Consider the following 26,156-nt stretch of genomic DNA (forward strand, 5'->3'; position numbering starts at 1 on the left):
CCATGGGGACTGTTATATGGAATCTTGTAGTAGTGAGACTCTTGATTCCGGTATACTCGAGTATTACCAAATTTCTACTGTTTGGAGTTCGGACCCGGTAGGGGTATGTTGGGTGGAAGGAATGGAAGTAAAGTGGAGCCTACGGTTGGTTACCTTGTAAACATTGACGGAGGGTCAATGAAGTCCGATCAAGTATACGAACGAGGAAAGGGGCTCTTGAGAGCCGTCCGTATCCTTTTACCCATCTTGTTAATGTGTGATCTTGGTTTATTTTTTCTTGACCGCTTTATGCCTATATGACTTGGTTGCTTGAGTGATAGTATACCACTGGGCGTAAGCTCACTCTGTTCCTTTTGTTTTCCTTACAGGAAAATAAATACTTTTGGACTGGATTTGATAGTTGGTTGCCGAATTGAGCTAGATGTACATGTCTTTTGTATAGCTCATTGATTGAAACCCTAAATGTACTTTTGGGTCCATTTTCTCTTTTGATTTGGCAAACCGTACATGTATAAACTTTTGAATAACTTTTGTATGCCACTTTGGATTGTATATGCTTAATTTCAACGTATAAATGTTTGATTGATGCTGGGCGAGAATTCGGACAGATTCGGATTTCAAACGACGAAACAAAATTTTTGGCGGCCGGATTCTGACGTGGCAATTACTGTCCATGACCGACTCCGATTTGTTTTTTTTTTTATTTTGTGATTTTGACTTGTTTACGCGCGTTTGTATGTTCCGGAACGTATTAGATCGCTCTAAACTAAACCGTTAGTCCTGGCGAGAGTTGGGCAGGCAGTCCGCTAACCCCTTTGGTTCGCCTAAGGGGAAGGTGGGGCTGTCACATCTAAACTAATCTAACCCAGAAGAAATGATAAAGAAAAAAAATGGTTCCATATTTTGCTTGGAGGTTTGTTGGCTTGAAAAAAATAAGAAACAGTTTTTTTTCTCTTTCATTTTTTTCATCATCGTCTCTCTTTTCCTTATCTTTCTCTTCAATTATCCCCTCATCTCTCTAATCTTCTTCGTCATTTTTTTTTTCTTTCCGATTTTGATTGAGAACAACAACAACAACGAGGATGGTTGGGATTTTTTTTGGGTTTCTAATCTCTTCTTCTTTCTCTCTCTAGCCTTTTGGATCTTTTTTTGTGTGGGGGTTTAGCAGTCAAATTTTTATATATTAATTTGTATATATCTTTGATGTTACAGGTGCAAAAAAAATGGAAATGTCTTTTAGCATCCAGCATCTCGATGAGAGTGAGTTTGTGTAACTTTTTTCCCTTTTTTATAAAGTGCGTCTCTTTTGTTTTTCTATTTCCTTCCTAAGTTATTGCCTGATTTTTTAGCAACTGGTAGTGGAATCCTCTGGAATGTATTTGTTAAAGAGCTTTCAGGTTAGAGTTTGGGATCCAAAGAAGCCCTTACTGTCAAGATTTTGCATAAATCCTATGGTTAGAATTTTGGAACCCCATCTCGTGTCTTGATGTTTTATATGGGTTATTTGGAGAAGCAAAAGTCGGAGATTTTTACTTTTCTCTCTTTCTCTTTAGAAAGGAAACCCCTTTTCCCCTTTTCTTGCCTAAGGACTACTTGTAGTTTTTTTTTTTTGTGAGAAAGAGATGGGAAAAAATTGTCACTTTCTATTTTCTTGTATTTTTTTGTTAACTAATATGCTCCAAGAGATCTAGGATCTTTCAGAAAAATTTGAAGTGTCGTTTTATGTATTTGTATGAATTGATTTATTGTGTTTTCATTTGTTTATTTGTTATTGTTAGGGTATAAATGAAGAATTAAGAGGCGAATTTGACGGTAAATTTGCAGGCTTGGAGTGAAAGGTTACAATAGAGAAAAATGAAAGCTTCCCAGAATATCATACCCAAGGGTTCTCTCTCTCTCTCTCTCAGTGTCCGTTTTTTCTGTTAAATCCACTTTTGATTAATTAAGTTTCAACTATGAATTTTTTTTACTGCAAATATCCTTATGTTAGTATAATTTGCTTTAAATTACTGGTAGTTTAAATTGCTTGGAGTATAATTTTTTTGTATTGAAAAATTTTGAAGTAAGTGATCTTACTTGCTGGTCAAAGTAGAACCATACGAGGCCCTGTTGGGTTTATTATCAATGGTTTCTTACTACAAGCATATTTTTTTTAAGTGTACAATGTTGATTACTCTTAAATGATAGGGAAGGTGGGTATATGATTTCTAAGGTATAAAAATTGCTAATGAGTCAGGAAATCTTGAAACAAGGTCTCTGACCCTAGGCTTGAGAAATCTTGAAGGTTTCTGAACCTCCCGGTTTGGCTTGCCTCTCCGTGTTCTGTAATTTTGTTTTTTAGAATTAGTTATTTGTATCATTTTAATTTTTCGGTTTATTCCTAATACCAACTTACTATTCTTGTTCCAGGTTTTTCCTTCTCATTTTACTTGAAATCTATGCTCTTTTTTTTCACATGTAAATGCATATTTTTCCCTGGCATCGTTAACACAATATTTTGTGTTGTCTCTTTCTTTTTGGCCACTTGGCAAATTGATTCGATAATATTCTTAAATCTTAACTGAATTCTTTCTGCATTTAGAAGCTTGATTTTATTTTCTTAAATTTGTTTTCTAACAACCTTCCATTCTTTGTTTGCTCCCTGCATAATCAAATGCAGTTTATTTTTATATGATATTGTGGATTTTTTAAAATTCTTCTTTTTCCTTTGCTTGCATATAGTTTTGGGATAATCTGTTGTTTATACATTTCCCCTTTCCTTGCTTTGTTTGTCAAACCTGTCATTCTATAATTCTTTAGGGGCCTATTATTGCTTGTAAATGATGGGTTGTCCTGACTACTTGATGTGTATTGTGTATAAATTTGTATTTAATAGTCTGTGAAGATGGCAACTTATGTGCCGTAACCTATTTTTGTTTAGCGGTTTTGTTATCCTGTTTTATTTACTTTAAAATCTCACATGAAAAATGCTTCTTTACTAAAGTGAACAATTCTGATTCGTACACAACTTCTAGGATATTTCTGAATTGTTGAGTCTTGCATTTGTTAGTAGCTTATATTTCCAAAATGCAAAACTTTTATGTGGTTTTGTTTGTGGATTTAGGTACTTCTTCAAACACTGCATTTGGTAAACCTCTCTTCTGCACTCCTTCGAGAAGTAATAGCTAGTGTTAACAGGTATGCTTTGTTATTCAATCGTTCTTTTTCTTGTGTTTCACTTTGACATCTCAGTGGCTTTTTTTTCTTAAATTAAAAGTGGATTAAAATCTTGAAGGTTTCACCATACCCAAGGGACAGAGAGTATTATTTTGGATTATTAAGTGTTCACTTAGGCCTCAAGAACCCCAAGGTTTTAAGTCTTCGAGGCTAGAAATCTTTGTATTCACCTGAGAGGTTGGATGCCTCCCTTCCACTTCATTCGCGACTTCTTGTACTAAGGCATGAATTTGGGTCTCATAGCTATTTGTCCAGCTTATATTTCCAGAATGCAACAACTTTTATGTGGTTTTGTTTGTGCGTTTTAGGTCCTTCAAACGCTACATTTGGTGCACTCGTTCAAGAAGTAATAGCTGGTGTTAACAGGTATGGTTTGTTATTCAGTCATTCTTTTTCTTGGGTTCAACGCTGAGAAGACTAATCAATTCCCATCCGAAAATTTTTCATAGCTCAATCCTCTCGAACTTGAGCCTTTTGTCTCAAAATTCCCTTCTATTCTTATTTTTCCTTCTTTCTCTCTGAAATCTGCTTGTTTCTCCATTCCTGTTCGATGTATACTTTTTTCCTCTTGATTAAATTTTCAATTGTAATTTTCTATTATCTTTATCTCTATTTCAGAGCTGTTTGAGAAATGGAGAGTGGAAAATTTTGCCTCTTATTAAAGTATTCCCTAAAATTCTAGTGAAGTCATGATTAAGAGGTTGTCAAGGTTTTTTTAAACAGTTTCGTTCAGTAGTCATCCTTACTTGAGGTCCAATATTCTATACTTTCATGCTTTTGCATTGGAACTTATGATTGTGTCCTTAGATAATATCGTTTGACTTCCTTTTCATGTTCTTAGAAAGTTTCATTTTTCCAAGTCGATATTGCCAGCAACTCTTTACAGGTAAGAAATTTAGTGTAAGATGGTGTCAATTGACTGTTTCTATTAAACTGTTTTAGTTATTTGGTAATGACTTTGTCATTTTTCGCCTTTTTGCAGCCAACTATTAGACTTTGTGGGCAACTTTTTATTGCTTAAAGTGAGTGAAATTCCATCTTTGGCCCTTTTTTTCAGAATTTGTATCAATTTTGTTTGATAAAAGTCTATAACATCATGCTTGCTTTGCTAAGCATGCTATCTACATGACTTATTCAATGATTTGTCAAGATTTGACTTTTGCCATTATAAAGAAAAAGGGAATAAGGAAATAGGTTAGCCTGTGTTGGAGTAATATGAACCTTACTGGGAATAAAAGCTGAATTACATAACCTTATTTAGAGCTGCATGTATTTTGGCTTTTGGGTTGGAGTATGTCATTAGAATATAAAGACATCCTCTCTGAAGAAGCTTCTGCTTCATTTTAACGTTTTAGGATCTTCCTGGCCTATTTGATAGCATGATCATTTTATTTCCATTTTCACCTTATTTTCCATTGGCATTTTGTGTAAATTGCATAGTTGCATGATCAAGTTGTGGACAAGTTTACTTGCGTACCATCTCTAACTCTCTAAGGATCTAACACTGTAGCACATCCAATACTTTCACTTCAGTCAGAACCCGAGTTAGCAAGCAAGATACTTTAGCTTTGCGTGTAAGAATCTTTTCATCTATCAACTTCGACAATTATTGTAGCCAAATAAAATGGAAAAAAATTTCCTGATTGTGAAATGGGTTGAAAAAAACAAGGGTAACAAATTTTGTATTGGACTATGAGTAACCACAAGTGCTGTTGTTTGCTGAATTTGTCCTGTCCTTGGTGGCATCATTCAATTCTCTTGATTTATTTTTAACTTGGTGTTATATAGTAAACTAATTCTGATGGATTATATCTTACTTTCTCGGTGTTATACATGGTAGGTTTCTTTCAGTAGTTTCTTTCGAAAGTTGCTCATTACACTTCTTGGACGAGTACGAATGATAGAAATTTTTGTTTTTGGTTTGCGTTAAAATATGTTTCTATTGGAATCATGAAAGTTAGACTTCATGTTTCGAGATTTTGCAAGACTGATTTTATTGTTTCATCTATTTATTATGAATTCCTTGACTATGAACAAATGTCAAGGTTTTCACTGTATGACAAATTGTAATTGTAACTTTTTTTAGTTTAAATCTTTTACAATTGCAACATTATATTTTTTTTTCATAGAAATTTTGTTTGGAGGGCAATAATTAGGCAACATTAAAAATAACTGGGTAAAATTAAAATTTCACACCGCGCAATCTAGTTTTTTTAAGGCAGGGAAAGTGAATCTTTAGCCATGTGAATAATTGATTTGACATATATTTTAAAAGGGGTCTGTCTAAGGGGTGCTTATTAAGATGTATTTCAAGTGTTCGATTTTTAGAAAAGTAAGATTAATTAGAAAAAGTGTATAAATGCAAGATAACAAATTAAGAAAAGTGTATAAAAACAACAGAATATTATAATTGTTCATATATGTATATACATGATAATAGGTTGGGTGGAATATAAATATGTTAATGAGTGCCCGATAAAACAACCCTTTTAAAAAGATTCAGCAAATTGTGTTTGCTTCTGCCATTGAAACTATTAACTCCAGGGCGAAAACTTGAGTAAACCTGATCTATCAAATTTAGTGGCCTAAATTTTGTCACATCTTAATTGCACATTTAATGCTTGATGATTTGATGAAATGGTGCGGCAAATTTGCACATTTAATGTTTGATGATTTGGTGAAATAGTGTGGCAAATTCTCTGCCTACAGGTAGGGTCCATAGACCGGGTCTACCCAATTTTTGCCTTCGGAATTTCATATTCTAAAATTTGGACGTGTGTTGTCCAATACATGAACCTAAGTTCAATTGCGATTACCTACCGATCAAATATACTATTCACCCCTTTATCGAAATATACACTTACACATTACATGATTGTGTTCAATGGCTTGACATTGACATGGTGAGGACCCCGTTGTCTAAATCAATGAACCTTACATTCTCCAGGATTTCGTTCTCTATTGTCAGTTTATGCAATTAGTTCCGACTAGTATTACCTATCGTGCAAAAGCACGCAATCAGATTATTCTAAACTATAGCATTCTTTGGTGCTCAAATTCTTTGACAAGTTTTGATTGTCAACATTGTAATATAATATTTTTAGAAATTTTTCTTTTGCCAATTTGTTTTTTAAAAATATTATTTGCATTGAAGTCAACGATATAATTTTTTCAAACTTTCTATTGAACTATTTGAATAATTTATAGGTCAAAGTCTATCATATTATAATATTGATACTATCATATTTAACCAAAATTAATTACACTCCCGATATCATGATATTTAAGTTATAAAAATAAATTTTTTTATACACAACTACAAATATGACTACTCCAAAGAAAATCTAAGAATGTCATACACACACATATATATGTATGTGTATATGTGTATATATATGTATGTATATATGTGAGATAGCCACAAATATTTCTTTAATAAGTGCCTACCTAAATCAAACATGGTTACTACATGAATAGATATAATCACAATTATTACACCTCCTGCACTTGGATCAAGGTTTTAATATCCAGATCATTCAGTGAATTGGAAATCTTATTAGGTTAATGGTCACTGGTTCAACCGTTAGGCCAACTATAATCAATCCGTTATTGACCCTTAACATCATAAATATGTCATAATTAATTAATATATTATTTTCATTATTATATAGATCATTAAAAACTAAAAAGAAGTAACTTTGATAAAACATGAAATTAAAATAATATTTAAAAAAAAGCCTATGCATTTTTGAAATAGTAGAATTGCATAAGGGTTTTTAGTTAGAAATATAAAATTTAGTAATAAATTTTGAAGTTTTAAACAATTTAGAGCTAAACTATAATTTGTAAAAAGTGAAATGATACAAAAATAGATTTTGCACGAATTAGGGATTACTTTGCAATCTAAAATGAAATATAAGGATAAATTGAAAAATATTGGAACAGTAGTCAGCACTTGCAGCGTGTGTATCAGATGAGTAGGGCCAGCTTTTTTTAGTTGAAATCAGGAAGCCAGGTTCTTTTGGTAATCAGGAAACGAACAGTTGAGTGGAAACTGTTCTGGTTCATTGATTCACTGGTTCAACCAAATGATTCAACTAGTTCCTATAAGACAATGTCGTTTTTTTAACTCTATTCGGTTGCAACCTCAGCCTAGCCCAGAGAAATTACCCGATCATTGGTTTAATCAATTTGACCAGACGGACGATCCGGGCTGAATTTCAAAAATTGATTTGGATACTTTCCTCTGCAATTATTACGAGAAAAGTCCCACTTCAAATAGCATGCCCAAAGCAGAAAACATGAAAGAGGCTACGTAGCTCCACCAGGCATACTTCGACCTCCTCTTCCAAGACCCGACGAGCTCCAGGAAAATGGAAATCGAACAACAATCAAGCTTTAGCCCAGGCATTAGATACCGGTTCTGTTTTCAAAAATCATAAATTGTTTGATGAAGATACAGAGGAGAATGCTGATCCTTCTACTTTCCTTGCTATTGTTTACTCTGAAAGCATGACTCTTGAGGAAAGTATCGTTATTGAGATGCAATAAGCGTTTAATTAGTGTGTGAAGGGTCGTTTGAGTATCACAAAACTAAGACTAAATTTTGTTTAAACTTATAATCAATCAAGACTGACAATACCTTACATGTATTACTATTTATTCCCAACAATATAGAATATACATATTCCCAGTCAAGTCTACCGTCTAGTGTTTATCCATTCATTGAATCTTTGAGCTGATTTTTCTAGCGGGTGCATGTTTGATACTCATGCACAGTCACGGTAACAAGTGGGGACATTGAAGGCTTGGAATGTTCTAAGCTGTCCTCGCAAATTGCAGAACCTCTACATATTGGATTCTCATTGTTAACATGGGTCACGTTTCTAATGGGTTCAAGTTTTTTACACACAGTTGGCTGTCAAACTACTAAAAATAAAATTTGTAATGAGATCTACTCCCTAAACTGAATGAGTATAGTAGTGAGTAGAGTCATCTCCTCAGGAACAGGTAGATTTATTGCACACAGATAATTTGGGGGATTTTTGGAAGAGAGATAAAAGAAATAAATTAAAGACGTAAGGTCACTTGATAAACAATCGCAAGAAATGCAATAACTAAGGAATATAATAAACAATTAATTGACACAACCTAGTCAAGGAGATAATCTTGGCACCGGTTCACACAATTGATCATAGAAACCTATACTAATTCACACGTCCGCCAATAAATTGGTTAAAACAATTTAACAATTGCCAAACTACCAATCTCTCCTTAATTATAAGGTAGTCTAGAGATGCTTTTAAACTACCCTCTTGTAAATTAGATAACCCCAGAGATGCTCAAAGGATTTAATCTATTCACAGCTTTAGAAATTAGAGAGACCCAATCATAATTAACAAAACACATGCGGATTCATTTAAACTAGATTAACTATTCCCACGACCCAGATTAGACTGCTTGCGAGGCAATGAAATTGTGCCGTTTGCCACTAATTTAAGACAATCAAGTGATACGCACCCTTGTCCTAATTGGCAGTATACTATTCAGACAATTGAACAACTGACCACATTGATCTAATAAATCCAAACAGTAATAGGCTATTAAAATAAAGAATAATTAAATACTCACAAACGCTGAATTTAAAACAATCAAAAAGATCTCATAATTGTTTGTGCACCGGGCCTTGATTATTCTTTAACTAGATAAAAAGGTTTAGCCTTACCGCATAATCACGAAACAATTGAAGGCTTTCGATGGAATAGAATTTAGTTGATGAGAGTAAAAGCCACGAATCTCTGACTAACGTTGAGCAGAAGAAAAGAAAGACAAAAGTTCCAAGATAAAAGACAAACTCCTAGTCTATTGTTGTTCCCTTTTAAAGCTTCACCGTTGTCCTTTTAGCTAACAAGGTGCTAGTTTCTATAATGAATACCTTTCCTTATTGTTCTCTTCTTTTGTTGTTGCCAAAAGAGAGGCTCCCAAGATATTTCCTAATCCCATGCAGGTTCAAGATATGTCTCCCAAGAATAACGGTAGCTCCAGGGATAGGGCCCGCGATCTGGCTTTTTAATGCAGCTCTGCGGTCTTTGGCGTGGGCATATTCTGGAATGATTAGTCTTCTGGAATTTCGCCCCTTTTTGCCACTTTTGACACCAATCGCCTGTACCAGACGTATATACCAATTATGAGCAGAAACCCATTACTCTTGGACAACAAATGGCCAAAATCAAGACCAAATATCAACGAATAAAACGCACAATTATCTAACTATCAAATCCCCTCACACCAAGACAATGTTTGTTCTCAAATATCTCAAAACTCAGAGATACAATCACAGCTATACACATGCAGCAATCCAACATGCGAGTACAAGTGTTCTATCCTCCTAACAATGTTATCAAATTCAGAAATTGCCAGACTTAACCCCCTCTTATAGAATGGTATATGACTACTCACCACACCGCCATGAAACACAAAGGGTTACTCTCATCACACAATAAAATAATGCTACCATATGCTTGCTAATATATCACATCGCCGCCACTGAAACCAAATTTAATGCACAAATCAAAGGGTCTTGATGCGGGTTGTAATGGGGTTTAGGCACAGGTAAGATCAAACAGGTAATTTAGACTCATTATGTCAAAGAAAATACCATTGACCCGCTGCTTGACTTCCAATTTCCTTCTTCATTCCAATGATCTTTTCAAAACATACCCATAAATTCCCCAAAAAGATGTAGCAAGTTGCCAGCACAACCAAGGATTTCACCCAATTATCTCAAAAGAACATATATTGATATCAGCACTTCAGAGCTATTTTCTTTTCTTTTTTCTTTTTCTTTTTTTTCTTCTTTTGTGTTTCTTTCTTTCTTGGTGTGCTTCTTTTTTTCTCTTTCTCCCTCTTCTTTCTTTTTGATTTTTTTTTCTCTTTTTTGTTTTGTTTTGTTTCAAATATGCCCAACTACAAGGGGATATAGACACACTTGCTAATTTCAATTATTCCCCTTTCAACCCAATTCTAAATCAACATGCACTGAAATCAAGGCATTCATTTGATATGGGGTAGAAACAAAGAGGGTCGACACAAGAGGTTTAGGGGTGACAAAATCAGTTTTTAAACAAAGAAAGGTCTAGGATCAATCATGGTCAACTAGGGGAGATTTGATTAGGATTGGTCTTTAGAAAACTAAAAATGGTGAACCTAAGTGCCCTTGTCATTTTAATGCATCAAACTCAAGGATGTGATTTTGACATGCACAACAAAGCAAGTTCTTGAATAATCAAATCATTTGTGATATCACTCAAAGAAAAAAAATGGAACAGTTATCAATACAATGCTCATTGGCTCGACAGCTCACAACAGGACATTAATAGCCAATCCTTGCAAATTTCCTCATTCAATTCCATTCTTAAGAAAATAAGATATTAATCCACATAAAATCACTACTCATGCTTGTAGAGTAATTGTAATCATCATCATAGCATCAAGTTCTAGATATTTGCAACTGTAGCCAAACAAACTCATCATATATATACATATTTTTTTGTTCCATTTTCTGATTGTTTTCAATTTTTTTTTCGTTGTTTTTCTATCAATCCCAAAAACTATCAACCTAAAGAGCTAAAACTACTCCCCCCATACCAGAAATCTACATTGTCCTCAATGGAGCAAAGAAAAACAAAAATCAACAGAAAGGGATTGGAGCTTCCTTGAAGGCCCACGAGGGCACGATAGCACTATAGAGGAGGAGGGTAAGGAGGCTGAAAGCCAATGTGGGCGAAGAAGGCTGCTAGATTATCTGTTTGAATGGTAGAATAAACCTGTGGACGCTTAACTTGGCCGTCCAATTCATGAATGGAGTCCTGCAAAGTACAGAACTGGGTGCCCCAAGAAGATGGGACAGCGGAGATAGAAGGTCCCGCCTGACTCGCCTCTGATGTCGGCGTAGTAGGGGGAACTCGTGATTGGGGCACACCCTTTCCAGGAGGTGTGAACTGATTAGCATCTCCCATGTTGCAAAAGACCCCCATCCGCTCTAAGCGCAGGTCCAAAGGCTCAAGCTCGAGAGCCAAGGTGAGCTTATGCTTCTTATCAAGGTCGAGCACTCCTAAGCGGATGGCTAAATGAGTGACGAGGGAGCCCATAATCAAGGGCTTATGGTGCTTGCTGAGGACTGACTGCAACTGAGAGGCCACCCAACAGCCAAAGTTGACCTGAACTTTATTACGCATGCACCAGAGGAAATAGAATTCTGCTTTGGTGAGAGTGCCGGAGGAATCATTTCGACCCGAAAAGTTATAGGCCAGAAATCAATGAATGACTTTCAGCACCAGATCCTTGAGATACGAGGGTTTAGATTGACTCGGGTCGTAAAGTTGAATGTCTGTGGACCATTCTCTCCATATCTCGATATAATTTCTTGCAATGGGTTGGGTATAGTCGCAAGCACTGTTAATATAAGAACCAGAGGAAAGGGTGTCCTTACCCACAAACCCTAAGATTAGGTTGAATTTATTAATGGAGTGTTCCAGTGTGTACCTCGCAACCTATATTTGATCACTCCTGGTGCCTCATACGCAGGGTAATCAATAACCAGAAATCAGCCCCACCCAATGTCCGACAATAATTGCTCGACCTCCCTAGCAATGTTTAACTAGTCGAGAGTTAGGGGATGGAAGCACTTGCATGGGACGAATGTGCGCACCACTAGGGAGCTCAACCGCTCATTTTGCTCAGGTGTTAGGTCCTTGAGAGGTTCCCCCACACCCCCGGAGATAAAATACTCCTAGAAAGTCCCAACCGGGATCTAGTGGGGGGTTGAATCGGGGCCTGCCTCTTACGGGGGTTGAAATCCGATGCCTTAGATGTAGTGACTTTCTTTGGAACCATGTACGGGCAAAAATATCAATTTCAAAGGACAGGCCAATAAGAAAACACCAAATGGAGAGATTGGGGACCACAAGTAAAACACCCTTAGTCAATCAGTCAACAAACAAGTGACGATATAGAAATAAAGAGGACCCACTGGCGTCACTTTGGCAAATCAGAGTAAAGAATGGCAGATAATATACCCCAACAAGTGGAATTAACAGTCAACTAAACCCAACAAACTAATAAATCACCAAACTACGTGTGACAAATCTTAGACCCACCAGAACCCACAGATATTCCAGCCCAATTTCGAGTCAAATATAGCCATAAAATTCCAAATCTGAGTCACCGGTGACAAAAATATAGTAAATAGAGGTACCAGTTTGCCACGCTGGAGGAGACCGCGGCGGACATGCACGGCGAGAGAGGGAAATGCACGTGGGCCATGTAGATCTGCAGTGCGCGCGACAGCATGGGTGTTGTGGGAGCGGCGGCGTGCGCGAGGGGCGTCGGGTCAGTCTTGAGTGATGAGACAGCGGCGGCGATGGTGTAGGTGTTAACGATCTGGGTGTGGATCGCATGGGCGCTCGGCGAGACAGCCGCGATGGTGTTCGGTGGACGGCCGCAGGTCGTGAACGAGCGAGATGTCTAGCGGCGGCGGTTGTCAGCAGTGGGCGTGCGACACGGTGGCAGTGGTTGGCTTCTACGATCTAGACCAGCGGCAGCAGGCATGGTGGATTGCAGTGGATGATCAGCACGTGGTGTGGAGCGGCGGCGGCGGCGGCTTAGGATGGCAGTAAAGAAGGGAGACGCAACCAGGGGGAGACACAAGAAAAAAAGGGGAAGACAAGAAAAGACAAAGAAAAGTAGAAGAGGAGAAAAGTAAAAAGAAGAGAAGTAAGGACTAGCGGTTTAGTGTTTTTGTTCTTCGGCGTAGGCACGCCTTGTAAACAGAGGTCGTCTGTCCAACTCCTCGTACCAGAACCGCTACAGCTTACTGTGCGGCGTGGGCACGCCTTGGAGACGAAAGTCATGTGGTCACCAATTTCCTGTAACCATTCATCTGGCGCATCTCTGTAGAGCGTGGGCACGCCTGGGACACGTAAGTCTTCTATCCATCAATTTTTTAAAAGTGTCCATATGCGGTTGTCACAAGGTGTGGGCACGCCTTGGAACAGAAAGTCTTCTGCCCACGAATTTATGCCCCCAATCTAACATAAAACTGTACCGAACACACCCGAAACCTACAATAAAGATTGTCTGTTAGTAAGAACCCAAACAACCTGATTTAGAACACACGGAATGAAATAAAACACAAAAATGACAAAAATTGAGATCATTGGATTGCCTTCCAAGTAGCGCCTTTATTTAACATCTATGGTCAGACCAAAAGAAGGTTACAACTTAAATAGAACCGAGGTTGAGCAAATGGATCTCCTCCACAATACCAATATCTGAAGCATCTATAAATGGTTTGAGATGATGACCATTAACTTTAAAACTTTTGTCAGTTTCTAAATTTCTAATCTCAATCGCACCATTGGGAAAACGTTGACAACAACATACGGCCCAATCCATCGGGACCACAACTTATCTGGCATGAATTTCAACCTTCAGTTGAACAGAAGTACCTTTTGCTCTATAGAAAATTGCTTATTGCGCAATAGCCTATCATGGATGGATTTTGTGCGTTCCTTGTAAAGTTGGGCATTATCGTAAGCCTCCAAATGGATTTCTTCCAACTCTTGAAGTTGGAGCTTCCTTTCCTTGTCATTTCTATCCGCACTCAAATTGTACTGTTTAACTGCCCAAAGCGCACGATACTCAAGTGCCACAGGTAAATTACACATCTTACCATAAACCAAACTATATGGAGATATCCCGATTGGTGTTTTGTACGCCGTGCAGTATGACCATAGTGCATAATCCAATCGGGTGCTCCAATTCTTGCGATTTGGGTTGACTGTTTTCTCCAAAATACTCTTGATATCGCGATTAGAGACCTCAGTCTGCCTGTTGGTCTGTAGGTGGTAGGTAGTACCAACCCGATGATGAATTTCATACTTACGCATCAGTGTTTCAATAGTGCGATTACAGAAATGAATACCTTGGTCACTGATGATCGTTCTTGGCACACCAAACCTACTAAAAATGTGGACTTAAGAAATTCTGCAACAACTTGTGAATCATTAGTCTGGGTAGCCTTGGTTTCTATCCACTTCGACACATAATCTACAGCTAAAAGAATATAAAGACAACTAAAACAACTAGGAAACGATCTTATAAAATTCATACCCCAGACATCAAAGATTTCACAAAATAGCATAGGAACCTTGGGCATTTCATCTCGATGAGATAAACTTCTAAACTTTTAGCATTTTTCACATCTTTTACACAACAAATAAGCATCACGGAACAAGATTTTCCAATAAAAATCACAGTTAAGTATTTTTCGAGCCATTCTTTTAGGACCAAAGTGACCACCACAAGCATAACTATGACAATGAGTAAGTATAGAGGGAATTTCTTCATTCGAAACACATCGACGAATGATCTGATCAGAACCTATTTTTCACAAATAGGGCTCATCCCAAATTTAATATCGAGAGTCCTGAATTATTTCATCTCTCTTATTCTTACTCATACCACTTGAAAATTTGTGACTGACCAAAAAGTTAACAATATCAGCATACCAGGGTTCCTCATCTCTGAGCTGAAACAAGTGTTTATTTGGAAATACTTCAGATATGGGCACTGCCTCTTCTTCTCGATTCAGTCGGCTTAGATGGTCTGTCACGAAATTGTCCACCTCTTTTCGATCTTTGATCTCCCAGTCATACTCTTGCAGCAGGAGTATCCAGTGAATGAGTCTTGGTTTAGACTCCTTTTTTGCCAACAGGTATTTTAGGACTGTATGATCAGAGAAAACTATTACTTTCAATTCCAATAAATACGATCGAAATTTCTCAAAAGTAAAAACAATTGCTAAAAGCTTCTTTTCAATTGTGGTGTAGTTGTATTGAGCTGGCGATAGTGTTTTTGAAACATAGTAAATGACATGGCTACACTTCCCACTTCTCTGACCAAGTACAGCCCCCATCGCATACTGACTGGCATCACACATAAGCTCGAATGGTAGGCTCCAATCCGGAGGTTGAATGATTGGTGTTGTGGTCAACATGCTCTTTAATGTATCGAAGGACACTTTACACGATTGTCCAAAATCAAATGTTGCTTCCTTTTGAAGTAGTTGGGACAATGGTTGTGCAATTCGTGAGAAGTTCTTGATGAATCGTCTGTAAAAACCTATATGATCAAGAAAACTACGAATCTCCTTGACATTAGTGGGGTAAGGAAAGCTAGAAATGAAATCAACCTTTGCTTTATCGATTTTGATACCCCTAGACGAAACAACATGACCCAAAACAATACCCTCTTTCACTATAAAGTGACATTTTTCATAGTTAAGTGCCAAATTTGTTTCAATGCACCGCTGTAAAACCATTGTTAAATGATGCAGGCATTGATCAAATGAATCACCGTAAACTGTGAAATCATCCATGAATATTTCAATGCAGCTTTCAACCATATCAAAAAAAATACTCGTCATGCATCTTTAAAATATTCCTGTAGCATTACACAACCCAAAAGGCATACGGCGGTAAGCAAAAGTGTCAAAAAGGCAAGTGAAAGTGATTTTGTACTAGTCCTTTTGGACAACAGTGATTTGGTAATACCCAGAGTACCCGTCTAGAAAGCAAAAGAAACACTTACCTGTCAATCTCTTGAGCATCTCATCGATGAATGGTAATGAGAAATGATCTTTCCTTGTGGCTGAATTCAATTTTCTAAAATCGATACACATTCTCCATCCATTTTGGAGTCTCATTGGCACCAACTCATTCCTCTCATTCTGCACAAGTGTAATGCTGGTCTTCTGAGGGATGACATGCACTGAACTTACCCACTCGCTAGTGGAAATAGGAAAAATTATTCCTAACTCCAATAACTTGAGAATCTCCTTCATTACTACCTCTTTCATGGCGTGGTTGAGCTTCCTCTGATCTTCCCTTACTGGTTTCACCTCTGCTCAAGTAGAATGTGATGCATGCAAACTGATGGATTTATACCTTTGATATCTGCCAACGTCCATTTGATTGCCGATTATCTGCAACAGATGGATTCCCTTACTCGTAAGAGTTTTTCTTCTTACTGCTGTTAGATCACTCGCGATGATGACCGGTAGAGTGTTATGATCTCCAAGATAAGTATATTTCAGGTGTTTTGGCAATTCTTTCAGTTCCAACTCGGATGCCTGTTCAACAGAAGGTAAAATTCTCTCATTAGAAGTGGGCAATGGTAAAAATGAGTCTACTGATCTATCGAAAAATGCAGGAAGTGAGTGTAGTGATATAATTGCTTCTATGGCATCTTCATCATCCACACTTTCCACCTCTTCATTTGTCTTGTTCCGTTGCAACACGAATTCCAGTTTGTCTTCCATAAAATTCTGCTCAAAATCATCTTGCACAATTGAATTAGTGAGACAAACACAATTAACAGACTCAGTATCATTTGGGTATTTCATTGTATCAAAAATGTTAAAAGTGATTGTCTCCTCGTCAAATTCTACAGAAAGGGTCCCTTCATGCACATCTATCTTTGTTCTGACCGTACTCATGAACGGTCTACCAAGAAGAAGTACAGCTGAATTAGCGGAGTATTCATCATTCATGTCAACAATATAGAAATCTGCCGGAAAGATAAACTCGTTAACTTTCACTAGGACGACTTCAACCACATCATCAAGGTAAACATTTGACCTATCAGCTAGTTGTATTACCACTCGTGTCTCTTTTAGAGGTCCTAAGTTCAGGGCCTTAAATATTGACAGAGGCATAACGTTAATAGATGCTCCTAGATCAAGCATACCTCTTTCTATCCTTTTCTGGCCTATGATGCATGGTATCGTGAACATATTTGGATCTTTGCATTTTTGTGGCAACTTCTTTTGAAGTACTGCTGACACATTCTCACATACCCTTATTCTATCTTGGAGATTCAACTTGTTCCGGTTAGTACACAACCCCTTCAGAAACTTTGCCTATTTTGGCAACTGCCTAATCGCCTCTAATAATGAGATGTTGATTTTCACTTTCCGAAAAGTGTCCAAAATCTCCTTCTCTGACTCCTCTTTCTTTGCTTTAGTCAGCCTGTCAGGAAAAGTGTGAGAACCCGTAATTTTTCCATTTTCTAGGTTTTATTATCTTTCATGGCTTGTTTTCTGCATTTTCGTGATTAGGAAAAATTCTAGATACTTTTAAGGAGCAGATATAGTTTTTAGATGATTTTTCTAGTATCGAATAGGTTTTGAGAAATTAAGAGCGTATACCGGACGTGGGACCCACTAGTGCGAAAAGTTCAAAAAAATTCGGCCAACTAGGTTAAGTTTTGAATACTGGAATTAATTTATCGGGTGTTAAGAGATAAGTAGAGGTTGCAATTTGGATTGGTGTGAGAGGAAACAAAGTGATAGACTTGCATTAAATAAGTGACAAGTGTCACCATTTGGTTGGATGACTTGTATGACCACTATTCATTGTCTTACCAATTGACCAAATAAATCAAAAAAATACCAAAAATTTACCATTTTCTCCTTCATCTTGGCCGAGCACTTCAAACAACAAAAGAAAGAAAATTCTTCAAGTTTTTAGCTTCAATCTTGCTTCAATCAACTCACTCAACCATCCAATCTTGTTTTTGCTCCATAAAACCACTTAAGGGAGTGATAGTGAGGTGTTGTGTGGAGTTATTTGGAAAGCTAAGAGGACTAGGTGCTCTCTCTCTCTTGTTTCTAAGGTGAGTTGTGAAGGACCCCTCTCCTCCCTCTAATGATGCTTAATTTATGCTTAGTGGTGGAATAAGATGCAACTTTATGGATTATATTGTGATTTTTGGTTGAATTGGTGAAGTTTTGTAATTATTGGGAATTTTTCTGTTTTCACATGAATATGATTATGTGGTTATGTATGATGATTGGAAATGGTATTTAAGAAAGCTAGAAGGTGGAAAAAGTGGTAAATTGCAAGCAATTTCTGTTTTGGAAGAAAATTGAAAAATTAGGGTTCTTGGAAATTACATTCTGCCCGGTTTTGTAGCTCATAGTTAGAGGCCGAATTGACCTTGGGTTAAAACATGAAAGTTGTAGGGAATAATATTTTAGAGATGTCTGCAAAATGTCAGGTCAATCAGAGTAACGCAGCTTGAGAAAAGTCAAAATTACCATTGCTGTCCTGGTTTTACCCGAATTTGGGAATTGCTTCTGTAATTGGTTATTTCGATTAGGAATGCTTCAAAATTGGTTGTTGAGGTCTTCTGATGAAATTTAGCCCTATGTCTAAGCTTTCGTATGGCTTTAGAATTACTGGATTTGGACTTAGGTAGCCTGATTTATGATGTTTGCACTAGAATGCATTCTGTGAATCTGTTTTTTCGGTTCTGGTGTAGTATCTTGCATTTTTGACCTGGTTACACTCGAAACTGGGTTGAGTGACCTTCTGTAATATTGTAGCCCTATCTCTTAGGTTCGAAACGGTGGGTCTTTCACCTTCATCCGATAATCATAGTGCCATTGGGACCAAAACCGCAAAATGATGTCAAAAATTGTTTTTTTCCGGGTTAACACTTACTCCATTTCCGGATTTTTCTGGTTTCCTCTAATGCTTGTGTATGCTTATGGAACCCTATTTTGGTGGTATTTGAAATTGGTTTATGACTTGTAATTGAGTTTTATTATGTTTATTGGAATATTTTAGGGCTTGACTTTCCTTTCCGATCATTTTTCTAGCTAAATGACTTGAATGACTTTAAGCCCTGTGAACGGCTTTTGGAAATGAGATTATTTTTGTACGAGATGTTGGGACTGATTTGAGGAAATAATGAAGTTATGACGGCTGGAAAAGTAAGCAAATTTAAGGGAAATGCTGTCCAATTTTCTGGGCCGTTTGGTTCCTTTAAGTTTGAATTGCCTGTTGGTAGAAATGAAGGGCTTTTGGGTTGTTTGAATCTAGGTCTTCATGTTACCTTTTCGTTTCCCAAAATCATGTTTTGCACCCTTGCATTAGTAATTATTTGGTGAGGCATACGACTGGTAGTCGAACCTCACATGTGCATTCTGTATACTCGATTTTTGAAAGTGGAACCTTCAATTGTTTTACTTTGATTATTTTAGGGGTTCTTGGTGATTAAAGCTCTCTTTTGGGAGGTATCTGTACTGACCCCGGTGAGTGTTCCACTACCTGCTACCCGTTATGTGAAATATCTGAATATCTGAAATACTTGATTTATGACTGTTGGAACCAAATACTGTATTGATAAAATGGAGGCGAGGGTGTACTTTATCACACTCGTTCTCTTGTCTGTTCATATGCCAATTTTGAGTGCGTATCTGAATCTGCTATCTGTATTTGTATCTGTATCTGTATCTGTTCGGACGTCGTTTGGAAGCTTGTATCCAACGACCTTTCTGGGACCTCTGAACTCAACACCTGTGGCCAGTTACTCGAGTCGGGCCGGCAAGGGCCTGGTCGATTAGATAATGAACCACGGTAGTCTGTATTGGGATCTTTAGGTATTGAGACCCTTGATTCCGGTATACTCGAGTATTACCATTTCTGATCTGATTGGATTTCGGGCCCGGTGGGGGTATGTGAGGTGGAAGGAGTCGAAGAAAGTGGAGTCTATGGTATTGGTTACTTCTGTAACGTTGACGGAGTGTCAACTGTTATTTCGATCAAGTTTCGGTGAAGCAAAGGGAAATTTGGCTCCTGAGAACCACCCGTATCCTTTCTGTCTATGGTGTTTGTTCACTTCTTTATTTGATGCACCTATGTGATTAATTGAATATAAAATTCCATGTTTCTAAGTTGCTATTATTTTGGTACCTCATTGAGCGTAAGCTCACCCCTTCCCGTTATCTTTATTTTCCTTACAGGGAACCACTTTTGAGGCTAAGATGTTTTGACGCACGAGTTGAGCTAGTTTTATTCTATTTTTGTAAAGCTCCTCGATAGTGGGAAAACCCTAAATGTATTTTGATCTAATTATCTTCTTTTGTTCCGTAAATTACAAACGTATGTGTATAAAACTGTTTACCCTGTTCTTGTGTACTATTTGGATTAGAAATGTTTTCCCGAGTCATATGGCCATATCTGTATTCGTTGGGCTCCTGGCTGGATGGTGATGTGGCAACCACTATTCATTGTGGTGTTGATTTTCATTTTGCCATTTGGCGACTCTGAATCGTTTGAGCGCGCTATTACCTTCCTGAACGTTTTCGATTTCTTTTAACGACTCGACTGAGTCCTGGCGAGAGCTGGGCAGGCGGCCCACCGAACCCTTTGGTTCGCCTTAGGGGAAGGTGGGGCTGTCACAAAAAGGAGGGTTAATGTCAACGGACTTAGGAACAATTGGTGGGATGCTTACCTTTTCCTTCTCAAGTTCCCCACACTTTCGTTCATCTCCTACTCCTGTTGCCTCTGGTTTTGAGGAGTGCATCTCCTTTCCACTTCGTAGAAACATTGCACTTGCATTTTCCTTTGGATTGGGAATTACCTGAGATGGTAGTTTCCCTTTACCATTCTCAAAGTTGCTCATCGAAGATGCCAGTTGTGACATTTGTGCCTTGCTTGTGCGAGTCTCTTGTTGAAATTTCTGCGAGTCTTGTTGAAATCTCTGTTGGTCCTGCCGCATTTGACAAGTGCTGTCAGTTAGTGATTTAACCATGTCTTCTAGGGACATACCTGCATTAGATGTAGATGGTTGCTGTACTGGTGGTTTCTGTTGGAATAGTTGTTGGAAATCCGAGGGTTTCTGAGCATAGCTAAAGTTGGGTTCCGCTACCCTGGATTGTATGCATAGTTATTAAACCCAACCCGGGAAGGAACCCGGCGAAGGAGGTGGGTCAACGGGTTACTGGTTTAACCGGTGGGTGAGTGGTTGAACCGGTGGATCACTACATATATTTAAATATTATATTTCATAATTATTTATATAAGATATATGATATAAATTGTAATAAATAATGCCATAACAAAAGCTCATTTAATTTAATTTGTTATAAAATAATTAATTCATATAAGAATCAATCAAATATAAAGTTATTTATTAATATATCAAACTTCAAGTGTAAAATTTTATCTATATTTAGTGTAATTATCTAACTTATTTATGAATTTTAAGTGTAAAAAATTATTAAAAATAATATTTGTCTTTAAATGAATTATGTAATATGTTATTTTTGAAATCCATTTTATAACTTATAGAGTTTGGAGGGTAATAAATTTTTATTAAAAGATTCCAAATAAATTTGTTTTAGAGAAAAAAAGATAGAATTGAAAAAACATTTATATATCATAATAAAGCTGCTATATCAACATATTTGGAAGTAGTTTGGTGGTAAGCTGGCGGTAGTGTTGGGGCAGAGGTCTGAAGTTCGAGTTCCAACAACAGCAATATAATTTTTCCACAAAATCCGGTTAGTGACAAAACCGGCCAAAATCGGCCGGATTTCCGGTTTAATCCGGTTCGACTGCCGGGTCGTTGACTAAGTCAACGGTCTCTTTGCACAAACGATCTGATTCCAAATCCAGCCCGGTCCAATGACCGGTCCACCGGTTCGACCGCCAGGCCGGGCCGGGTTTAATAACTATGATTGTATGTCGGCGCATAGGGGTTATTTCTCCTTTGGAGAGGTCCAAACACACCTCCTATGACGCTAGCTTGCTCGTATAGGTCTTCTTAAAGGGTCAGGCATATGTCGGTCATATGTTCGGAAGCAGCACATATCCTACATGCTTTAACTGCCTGACAAACCAGAGCCGTTAGTTTAGTTAATTTATTCGCCAGATCATAATGATTCACCTCATTAACCCTCCTAGTTACGCCCTCAGATCTGACTCCAAACTGTTGAGAATTCTCAGCCATGTTCGAGATCAGCAATTTGGCTTCAACTGTTGTCTTATTAACTAAACAGTTGGTCAGGTATTTGATGGTGCAAGCAACTAGCACACAACTGTTTGAACCGCTCCCAGGATTCGTAGAGGGTTTCTCCATTTGCCTGCCTAACCCCACATATTTTCTTTCTAATGTTAGCGGCCCTAGAAGCGGGGAAGAATTTCTCAAGGAATTGCCATTTTAATCCTTCCCACGTTGTGATGGACCTCGATGGCAAGTAGAACAACCAGTCCTTAGCCTTGTCTGCTAAGGAAAATGGAAACGCACGCAACTTGATTTGCTTCTCAGTAACTCCCTGAGGTCTCATGGTTGAATTCACTATATGGAATTCTTTCAAGTGCTTGTGTGAGTCCTCACTTGCAATACCACAAAAAGTAGGTAATAAGTGAATTAAACCCGATTTTAGTTCAGAAACCTCCTCAGTGTTAGGATACGTATCGCACAGAAGCTATTGGTTAACATTCGAGGTTGTAAGCTCCCTCAAGATCTTTTGGGCTACCATTGTCTCATTGGATCCAGGCAAGTTTGCTTCCAGGTCACTTGACGAATCACTTAAGTATGGATTTGGTTCAAGTCCAGATGGTTGTGCCACTGAAGCTTGTTACTTTTGCAACTTTGTCTCCTTCGTCAATTTCCTTGCGATTTTCTCGATCTCGGAATCAAATTCGAGTCTTCCTGTGTGGGAAGATCGAGGCATAAAACAAAGGATAAACAAGCATGTGCGATAAATCACTTCAAACACCAGTTCCTCGGCAATGACGCCAAAATTTGGTGGCTGTCAAACTACCAAAAATAAAATTTATAATGAGACCTACTCCCTAAACTGAATGAGTATAGTAGTGAGTGGGGTCGTCTATTCAGGAAACTGGTAGATTTATTGCACACAGATAATTTGGAGGATTTTTGGAAGGGAGATAAAAGAAATAAATTAAAGATGTAAGGTCACTTGATAAATAATCGCAAGAAATGCAATAACTAAGGAATGTAATAAACAATTACTCCCTCCGTCCCGTAAACTCTGTCGCGCTTGGGAAGCTGCGCTTTTTATGCACAGTAAAATCCACTTGTTTGTAAACTCATGGGTTCCAAATTTGCCCTTCACATTCACCGACAAACTCAAGAAATAAATGGGTCAAAGAGGGACCCATCAAAAGCATTCCATTGTTTCGGCTACCAAAAACAAAAACTCATTTCCTTATCAAAATCTTCTTCATCCAAAGCAAATGGGTCAAAATGGGACCCACCAAAAACCAATCCTTTGTTTCAGCCACAAAAACCGTTTCCTTATCAATTGCTGCCACAGAAACTGTTTCCTTCTTCTAGCAGACATTCATCACCGCCTACTACTAGAATCTTCTCTGATTCTCCATCGTTAGCCATTCTTCAATTGCTGCAAATTTAAGCTACGATAATTTCTCTGGAATAACTACAAATTCCCTCTTCTCATACTCCAGATTCACTTGAAAGTTTTCACCTTTGATTACAATATTGGTGGTCCAGTTCAAGAGAGAAGCATTGGAAGGATATGAAGTTGATTGCTAATCCATAGTTGATAACAAATGAGATTAAAAGGTTAGTTAACTGTCTTTTATTCTTTCTTTTTAATGGTTTTTTTCTCTTTTCTCATGTATGAAAGGCTGGATCTTTTAAACTTTTGTAATGTTTATTTATTGATTATTTTGTCTATAATTTCTTAAAGATTTGCCGCCAAATTATTTACTGAAAATTTGGATTTTGGCGGATTACTCCAAAAATAAGTCTTGAAATGCCTATTTTAAAATATTTAATGGAATTGTACACTGACTTGTACCTCTATATATGCAGTCCGTTTGTTTCACTCTGTTTCTTTTTTTTTACACCATGTTTCAAAGGTGACTCTTAAAAGAAATATGGATACTTTTAATGATGTTGAAACTAATAATTCTACGAAGAGATTAACTAATCAAGAAAGGCAAATGATTTTTGAAGCTTTATTACAGGAAAGTAATGGCGGTAAATTGAAAAGGGGAACCATCAGGAACATTGCAAGCCTATTTAAAACAAGTGTTAGGACAGTTCAGAGAATTTGGAAGCTAGCAGCAATTACTTCTACAGATGGAAGAGTTGATGTATCATGCAGGTTTCCTAAAAGATGCGGAAGAAAACGAGTGGATATTGATTTTACTTTGATCATGGCAATTCCTCTCCGGCGCCGGACAAACATCACGTCACTTTCCAGTGAAATGAAAGTGTCCAAATCAACCCTTCACCGACGAATTAAAGAAGGTGCTATAAGGCCACACTCCAATGCACTCAAACCACAATTGACAGATCAGAATAAGCAAGTAAGGCTTAACTTTTGCTTGTCAATGCTTGAACCAGAAAGTCTCAACAGCAATCCAACATTTATGAGTATGTTCAATGTTGTGCATATTGATGAAAAGTGGTTTTACATGACTAAAGAATGTGAAAAATATTATCTTCATCCTCAAGAAGAAGAATCTCTTAGGACATGTAAGAGCAAAAAGTTCATTGTGAAAGTTATGTTCCTAGCTGCTGTTGCTCGACCACGTTTTGACTGCTCTGGTAACCCAACATTTGATGGGAAAATTGGGATTTTTCCTTTTTTATTCAAAGAACCAGCAAAGAGGAGTAGTAAAAATCGTATGGCAGGTACATTAGAAACTAAGCCAATATTGTCAGTGACCAAGGAAGTATATAGGAGATGTTTAATTGAACAGGTTTTGCCTGCAATACATGCTAAATGGCCACGGGATGGTGGTAGTGTTACTGAAATTTTGATCCAACAGGATAATGCAAAACCACATATTAATCCCACTGATCCTGTATTTATTGAAGCTGCTTCTAGAGATGGATTTGATATTCACTTGTCATTTCAGCCTCCTAACAGTCCGGACATGAATGTTCTTGACTTGGGATATTTTAGAGCTATACAATCCTTGCAACATCAAGAAGCACCCTTGTCAATTGATGAGCTAATTCTTGCTGTGGAAAAGTCATTTGATCAATTATCAAGTGAAAGTCTAAACAATGTTTTCTTAACATTGCAATCATGTATGGTAGAGGTGATGAAAAATCTTGGGGGAAATAACTATAAAGTGCCACACATTGGGAAGCACCAATTAATGAAAGAAAGTTGTCTTCCACTGCAAATAGAATGTGAAAAAGAACTTGTGAATCAAGTTCTAAGTCATATTCTAGCATGATTATCTTCACTGGACAAGTAAGATTTTATAAAGCTTTTTTGTTTTTTAAGATTTTTTATCTCTAATTTCTTGTGTGTATGATTGTTTAAACTAACTAGTGTTCCTTATTTTCATATTTGTAGGTACTTAAACTTTACTAATCATGTGTTTTAAAAAAAATGGTATGGGTGTTCTAATGTGCAAAATGTACATGTACTCAATGTTCATTTGTCTAGCTATTCTTGTTCACTTTGCTCTGGAGCATCTTTATTTGTTGTTTATCACTAAATTGTGTCCTATCTCATCTTTTGGCAGATGGTTGAAGTCAAGCAATCCAACCCTTTTGATTTTGTGGTGCAAGCTTTTGATTGGGCAAAGAATATAGAAGCACTTTTATGTACTAGTGGTTTTTCATTGACTGCTTTTATTTCACTTTACAAGATTTTAGAATAGCTCAGTAAAGTTAGCTTGACGTTAGTAGTAGTAGTGCTGATTTTTGTACAAAAGGGAAAATGTGCAATGCTGAGTGAAGCTATGTACATGTATAAACATTGAAACACTACTTTTGTTGGAGTTTTTGAAACTGTCAATAGCATTATTCTATAAAGTGGAAATAGTGCATATTGGTTTGCATTCTTTTGCTATTTGGTGGTAGAATATCTGTTTTTGCATTTTTGAGTTTTGAAACATTAAGAAAAAGAGAGGAACTGACACTTCCATAGACTACGTTTAAATTAAATTTGGTAGTGAGTGTAGTTTTTTTTCTCCAAGTAGAGTAACATGCCTTATTATTTTGCTCATTTAGTTTTTGGGTCAATCTAAAATTATTCACCTATTTTTTACACTATTTTCTTGCTTTCAATA

General features: G+C 37.3%; 2 protein-coding genes and 1 long non-coding RNA gene across 9 annotated transcripts; 2 read left to right on the top strand and 1 right to left on the bottom strand.

Annotated features, from left to right (window-relative positions):
- Positions 1-883: 883 nt before the first annotated feature.
- On the top strand, positions 884-3,272 carry LOC140021165 (uncharacterized). Its single transcript, XR_011825111.1, has 3 exons — positions 884-1,260; positions 1,779-1,885; positions 3,104-3,272. It is a non-coding gene; the product is annotated as an uncharacterized lncRNA (long non-coding RNA).
- A 10,434-nt stretch (positions 3,273-13,706) lies between these two features.
- LOC113688259 (uncharacterized) lies at positions 13,707-22,077 on the bottom strand. Its single transcript, XM_027206038.1, has 7 exons — positions 22,015-22,077; positions 20,578-20,835; positions 16,224-16,972; positions 15,868-16,064; positions 14,740-15,639; positions 14,201-14,331; positions 13,707-14,114 (listed from the first exon to the last, which is right to left on the bottom strand). Exons 1-7 carry the CDS (start codon positions 22,075-22,077, stop codon positions 13,707-13,709), a joined length of 2,706 nt encoding a protein of 901 aa, XP_027061839.1.
- Positions 22,078-23,288: 1,211 nt separating this feature from the next.
- On the top strand, positions 23,289-25,925 carry LOC113698503 (uncharacterized). 7 transcript variants are annotated; one of them, XR_011815728.1, is made up of 5 exons: positions 23,295-23,679; positions 24,087-24,431; positions 24,987-25,330; positions 25,436-25,474; positions 25,608-25,925. XR_011815728.1 is itself a non-coding variant. In XM_072052313.1 (3 exons), the coding sequence occupies exons 1-2, from the start codon at positions 23,667-23,669 to the stop codon at positions 25,311-25,313; spliced, it is 1,251 nt and encodes a 416-aa protein (XP_071908414.1). In that variant the 5' UTR covers positions 23,289-23,666; the 3' UTR covers positions 25,314-25,330; positions 25,608-25,925. The 7 variants fall into 7 exon arrangements, 1 of the variants encoding a protein (XP_071908414.1); XR_011815724.1 differs by having other exon boundaries at positions 23,289-23,679; positions 24,076-25,330; positions 25,436-25,499; XR_011815722.1 differs by having other exon boundaries at positions 23,289-23,679; positions 24,076-25,330.
- Positions 25,926-26,156: the final 231 nt, after the last annotated feature.

Source organism: Coffea arabica, chromosome 1e, assembly GCF_036785885.1.
Source record: "Coffea arabica cultivar ET-39 chromosome 1e, Coffea Arabica ET-39 HiFi, whole genome shotgun sequence".
NCBI lineage: Eukaryota > Viridiplantae > Streptophyta > Magnoliopsida > Gentianales > Rubiaceae > Coffea > Coffea arabica.

Coding starts and splice junctions, on each gene's coding strand:
- LOC113688259 (XM_027206038.1), bottom strand. CDS start 22,077: ATGGCTGAGAATTCTCAACAGTTTGGAGTCAGATCTGAGGGCGTAACT. Junction 16,973..20,577: donor GGGAACTTGAGAAGGAAAAG/GTAAGCATCCCA, acceptor TCAATATTTAAG/GCCCTGAACTTAGGACCTCT. Junction 16,065..16,223: donor GACGTTGGCAGATATCAAAG/GTATAAATCCAT, acceptor TATTTCCACTAG/CGAGTGGGTAAGTTCAGTGC.